Below are 6,597 nucleotides of genomic sequence, written 5' to 3'. Positions count from 1 at the left end.
TGGAGCGGTCCTTTGCGCAGCAGCTTCTCCACAGTGTACCAGCCTAGCGTGCAGCTGCCTGCCCCGCTGTCCTCAGCTATCACGGAGAAAGGCAGAATTTGGGATCAGCAGAAGGAAACATTGGAGCACTTTCAGCAAACAGAGAATGGGATTGTGAACTCCAGTGGACAAGCAAGAAAGTCAACCTGAGGCTCGATGTTTCCCTAAGAGCAACAGCAGCTGCTCTGGGACAGTTGCAGTCCAAAACTTCAGCGTTCCATCGACCATGAAAGGTAAAGGCCAAAACATTTTCCATTTCTCCTGATCAACGCAAACCGTCCTATATCCATCAATTATTGTGCCCTAAGACTTCTATCAACAAGTATCAAAGTTATGGTCACAGGTATTGCTAGTCATGCTATCTGTACATAACGTAACCCCAACCATCTCTTCCGTAAAATTTAATAGCTCAATCTAGTGGTTAAGTAAGCCGTGTCTAAGTGCTGTTTCGCCAGCTATGGGTTCTAACATTACAATAATCCGTGGTGCAAAGGAAAGCCCCACCAATACAGTATGCTCAATTTGAATTTATACAGTAATGCACATAAATTTGTCCTTTTCTCATTCCAGCACTGTATATTTTTACTGCTACACATTTAATTTCGCCTGCACCTTCAAACATCTTTGCATTTTGGTATGCTTTAAATATGTTTGTATTTTTACATTTTTTTGGCTGCTGTAATATTCAGGTCTAGTAAAGAAATCAATGTAAGTAGCATGAATGGGAGCAGTGCAATGAGCAATATATATCTATATAGTTTTCCTTTAGAAGAAAATACCCACTAATGCTGTGTTTAAAATCGCTCCTATTTAGAAAAGTAAAACCAGCAGTCTATTGGAAAAAAAAAACAACCAATAAAATCTATAAACTAGGTGTTCCTATACATAATGATGAGGAACCAAAGCTTTGAAGGTCTCAGTGCTTCTTTATTCACCAAGGAATATTAGCTAGCTTCTGTCCAAGAATCTCAATGCGCCAAATCAGTATGACTGACACTCAGAGTTCTCGAGTCTGTCAGACAATTATTTCGTTCCTGTGTGAAGGGGAAAACAAACAAACAAATAAATTAAGCAGATGTCCAGACAGTTCAAGCAAATAAACAAAATTACTAGTTTTAACACACAGGAACAAACAAATGTAAGGAACTACAGAGAACTGGCCTTGTTCATGTTGGCTAGGGGGACACTCTTCCGTATTCAAATAAACACCTTTTTTCCCACCTTTCAACTGGCAAAACTGAAGAGATCTACTGATATGTATATACACATATACACCCTTTACAAACCTGACCCAAGTCCCTTCTATGGGAATTTCCATGAGTGTCTACAGTGGGCGAACTAGAAAAGCTCAGAAGAAGCGAGAACTAATTTTAATGTCGCAGTGGACACACAAACAATAAATTACTCTTCTGCAAGTCACATCAATCATATACTACAGATGCTGTTTAGGGGCACCTAGGGCATGACATTTTGAAACCTTGCTGCTGTTCTGCAAAGAATTATGCTTTACCCTGAAATTTTTTTTTTTTTTTTTTTGGCTGAGGTTCACCCTAGGCAAAGTTCTGCATACATTTCACACCACAGAAAACTGCAGTATGTTCATTAGAGAGAATACAGTTAAGACACCTTTATGCCACTCAACAATGAACTGAGAGCCATACAGTTTGGGCTTTCTTGCTACGGTAGGACAAATAGTGATCAAGATCCTCATGTACAGTTTTGTTAGTACAGAAGCAATTTTATCTTCCAAAAATTAGTTGCAGTTACTGTGTTAGTAAAATGCACAACAGTGTTTAGAACGCAGAACGTTGCTGCTTATTGGACAATATAAGAAACAGTGACTTAATAGGTAAAAACAGGAACTGGAAAGTAGCGATCAGGCGCACCATACGCAGTTAAGCAAAATAAGGTTTTTTATTAGCAGAAGCATAACATAGATCAGACAACCTTTTAGAGACTGCTCCTCTACAACCTCAGAAACAACTGAAGTCGCACTTAAGGGAATTTGAAAACATACAGCAACTAAATGATTTGGCCCTTTGCAATAAAGGGGCTGAAGTAAAAAGTACTTCGTAACTAGGCTTTAAAAGTTCTTGTCTTTTTTAATTAGTGTTTATAAGAATGTAAGAATCCAGAAGTTTCATATCCGCTGTAATAGTTAGAAGGTCCAAAGCCAGAGACTGCTTGATACCGTAAAAGCCAATGCTCTTTACTGGTTGGACTTAAGCACTTGCTTAAAATTAAGCATAACTCACAAAAGCATTGCGGAACGATGCCTTAAGCATATGCTTTAAATATCTTACTAAAGTAGGATCTTACCAAACACTAGGAGTTTGCCTTAAGCATATGCTTTAAATATCTTACCAAACACTAGGAGTTTATTGTTTTATTATTCATCATACTCTTTTTATCCCAAACCCTACTAATGATATCTATTTTTGTAAGAGTATTGTAGGGCTTCTTACTTGAAAATGATCTTCAGTAGCCTTGCCACCCATGTTAAGAACATTCAGAGAACTGGCACGCTTCATGCTGCAACCAGGACAGTGAACATGCAAGGATAAACCAATCAGAATAGCTGAAAACTAACAGCTCTAAAAACACAAGTATAACAACGAGCAACGCACAGATAAGGGAGTTTGAACAATGCCCCAAAACTGATCTAAGGGATACCCTTTAAGATAACTACATAACTTAGAATATGTTTATATTTGGTTCTAAATTACACATAAACCCAAAAAAATTACAAGCTCCTCAGAGCTTAAACATTTCACACAACTGATTTAATGTCAACTCAAAATAAAATCTCAATTTTTAAAGCATATCAAATTAACACACTGTCTTAGCATTTATTTTTAGTTAACATTCCCAGTTTCAATTTTATGCAGCTTCTTACAAAAGCATCAAAACATTCAGTCAGTTTAGAGAAAAAAATGTGAAATATAAATCGTTTTGTCACATAAGCAGCATTTAACTTGGAAAAGCTACAACAGTAGTTTAGTATTTTCTGCCTCATCTAGGTAAGTCTTCAGAATCAATTTCAAAAAACATTTTAAAATCTTTTATTTTAAACTTTTCAAAGCGAGGGAAAACCAAGATGGTTGTTGCTATTAACTTTGGTTATGCTTTTGGCTTTGCAATGCTCTGAGCAGTGGTAACAACAACCCTAGAATACTGTATTGAGAGCAACAAATGAGGAAAAAAAAGTTAATCACCTACACAGGAGCTACTGACAGTCAAAATATCACTGCATTAACTGTAGTATCTACTGTGGTTTGAGATGAGGATTAATAATTCACCTACGTTTCTCAAACGTATACAAATTTAACAAAAATATTTTAAAGTGTGTGTAATGAAACTCAAAATTAACCTTAAAATTTCTATCATCAGGTTGACTACAACAGGAATGTCTGATGTCCTTCATCCGAAGGTGTCTGTACGTTACTCAAAGTACTAAATTTGCTTTGGTTTCTCCCTCGCTCTTCAACTGTTTCAAAAACTACTAAATGAGGGCTTTCAATATGTATTTGATGAACTACTCACAAGACAGCAAGGCTCTAATCCTGCAGTGCTACCTGCAGTTTTAGATACATCTGGCTGATGCAAAGTTTCCAATGCCTTCCAGTAACATGGAAAGGTTTATCCATACAGATCACGTTAGATATTAACCAGTTTTTCTTTCTACTGAAGCAAGACTACTAACAGTCAAAGTCAAGCACAAGTTTTAAATGCTTTCATAAAGCAAAGGCTTAGCAGAATAATGAACCAAAACACTCACAAACACAGGCAACAGCTGCCACGTTAACATAGGCTTACTGTTTTTTCCTAGCATTAAATCTGAACCTTTCAAAAGCTAGTATGCACACAATTTAAAATATTTGACATGAGTGTTAGCAACAACAAAGCAAGGACTCATGCATGGTATACACCTCATTTATTCAAGGAAACATGTACAACAGGTTATATATGGAAGTCAAAGTAAGTTAATCTGTAAAACACAAACAAAATGTTACATAAAACTCTCCGAAAGAGCATAAAGATTTATGGAAAACGTTCCAGGGAAATAGAACATCCACCAGTAAAAATTTACATGTGTATTTTAAGGTTCTTGCTGAAGTGCCAATTAAAAAAAAAATTTTTTTTAATCACGCATGGGATACTGGTTTGTATGCAGGTTGTTTTTTTTTGTTTTAAATCAACATACTTAAGAACTTTATTCAGGCAAATGAACTTTTAATTTCCTCTATGTCAGAAACACAACTGCACAAATAGCATGCAGTTGTTTTTCTGGTGCATGAGTAATAACAATAATGAAAGCTTTCACTCCCGCCCCTCCTTTTAAATTACAAATCTTAACTTTTCTGCTCTATGATCAAAATTTTAAAAGTGAAAAAAAATCTAACCTAACACTAACTAAGCAAAGTTAAATTATTACAGAACTGTTTCTGAAATATGATAAAGAAAGAAAGAACTGATACCATGCTTCAGGTATGCTGTATGTTTCAAAGAACAGTTCTTAAGAGATTAGTTCTTTGTCAAAAACTCTTTTGCATTATTTTAAAGAAACAATTTCCCTGATGAGTTTTCCACTTTATTCTCCTCAACCTTCAGTGTCAAGCAACAACATGAAAACTAAGTCTTTCTTTCATGCCGTGATGTTAATGCATTTCTATATGAGTATTATTCATTCAGAATCACACCAGCACTGTCAATTGCTTTTTACAGAAGCACAGTATAAGCAACAGGTGTAAATCAAGTTCAAAAGAAAGCCTTCCTATAGACACAGGCAGGGAATGCAGAGGTGTACTGGTAAGGAGGGAGGCACAAAAGTCTTCTACCTAGAGCAGCTGACTTCATAGCAAAAGTGATTTATATATATGCTATGTCAGTACTGTAACATTGAGCTATTAAAAGCACTAAACCCCGAAGGTTTGCATAAAAACTGAGTATCCCTTTTCTTAAATTCAGAAGCAGAAAAAAAATAATTAACTCTAGTCACTAAAGTTTCTTCAGAACATGAAAACAAAATGAATTCATGGGATACCGATACGTACAGCTATGCTTCATGATCTACAAAGCTGGTGCTTAATACCAGGAATCTTAGCTGACTTTAATAAAAAATGCAAATATAAATTAGGATTTAAAAATGTCTGTATCTTACAAGAACAGAAATTGTAATACTCATTGTTTTATACACTAAATGTGCCTATCTACAAGAAAGCCTGTCAATGCAATACACTTATTACAAGTTTTAAGAATTAATTATTCTTTGAGAACTACAGTGACATCTAAAAACCAAGAATATTTTGTCAAAAAGGGAAAGCAAGATACTGCTTTGTTTTCAAACCTGTTTCACATTTGTTAATGTCTTCATTTGAGAAAATCTTCTCTCGTGATACAGACCCCCACAATATAATTAACCTTAATGTCGGTAGATTACTTCTACCTTGGTCACTTAACACTACCAACTGCAGACAATAAAAAGGCAGAGGAGTTCTTATAGGACACTGCAAAACCAAATGTCTTCAATTATACAGAAACATAATTTTCTATACCTATAATCACAAAGTTACTTTACCTGCAGAAAAATTGAGCTCTATTTACTATAGAGAAGAAGGAATAGAACCCTCAGCTTTTAAGAAACTGAGAACCTTTCCATGTCTCACAAAACCGAGGAGAAAATGCAAAATTAGCTATGAATATATGCATCTATTCATACAAGAATAGACCTGAACTATGATGTATGAACTCTAGACAGAGCTGAATAGAAACAGAAAACCAACGTATAAAAATGCTAATACTTAAGACAAAGAAGGAAATCCCTTTTATTCTATTTTGGCTTGTGTTTGCTTGTTTGCCCTATAGCACTTTACATTTACATATTTCCTTCTTCTAATTACACGTTTTTAACAGTTTATTCCCAATCTATCATCTCAGAGGCAGTTCTTAATGATATATCAATAAACGCAAAGGGACTTTTGACCTTGAATTTGATCCAGTGCCTTCAACATCAAGTCTCTGGCAGCTGAGAGTGAAATTTTGATTAACAATTTTAAAAATCAGATCAGGCTGAATTTGAAACAGATATGCAAGGAAGAGTATTCCATGTGTACTGCAGCTGTACACAATTTTTTATAGCCACATAAAAATAAGAAGGCAAAACTTCATAGGAGCATTTAAAGAACACATTGAAACCCTGCCTCCAGATCACTGTCTCGAGTATTACCATCATCACCATCATCTACTGTATTACTCATAGATCCAGTTGCTCCATCACAAGTTACTCCAATTTAACTGTTTTAAAGCATAAGTTCAAATTCACCTTGTCATACAGTTTCCTGTCAACTAAATGAGTTCCAGTTTTCCACAGCAATGGGAAAAAACCCTGCAAAACTGACAGCAATTACATTGGGAGTGAGGGAGAACACCCATGAGTGCTGTTATGAGAAAGGGTAGTACATTTTAACATTTCAACTTCTCTGCACCAGCCAGTAAGTGATGAATTTTTTATGCATTTATTGGAAATATTACATACATCCAAATCCATAATCATATGGT

The 6,597-nt window shown here is 35.5% G+C and overlaps 1 protein-coding gene across 2 annotated transcripts in view; it reads right to left on the bottom strand.

Moving 5' to 3' along the window:
- Positions 1-298: 298 nt before the first annotated feature.
- KLC1 (kinesin light chain 1) overlaps positions 299-6,597 on the bottom strand; it is a 30,668-nt gene continuing 24,369 nt past the window's right edge. Inside the window, exons 14-15 of one of the 2 annotated variants that reach the window (XM_009891067.1) lie at positions 2,505-2,571; positions 667-1,073 (exon numbers count right to left, since the gene is read on the bottom strand). In XM_009891067.1, coding sequence (XP_009889369.1) covers positions 1,008-1,073; positions 2,505-2,571 — 133 coding nt within the window. In that variant the 3' untranslated portion in view covers positions 667-1,007. Of the gene's footprint in view, positions 1,074-2,504; positions 2,572-6,597 lie in introns of both variants that reach the window. The other variant, XM_009891068.1, reaches the window with a different exon arrangement.

This window comes from Charadrius vociferus, unplaced genomic scaffold, assembly GCF_000708025.1.
Source record: "Charadrius vociferus isolate BGI_N301 unplaced genomic scaffold, ASM70802v2 scaffold228, whole genome shotgun sequence".
NCBI lineage: Eukaryota > Metazoa > Chordata > Aves > Charadriiformes > Charadriidae > Charadrius > Charadrius vociferus.
The sequence above is the reverse complement of the archived record's forward strand: the minus strand, read 5'-3'. Positions and strand labels throughout refer to the sequence as shown.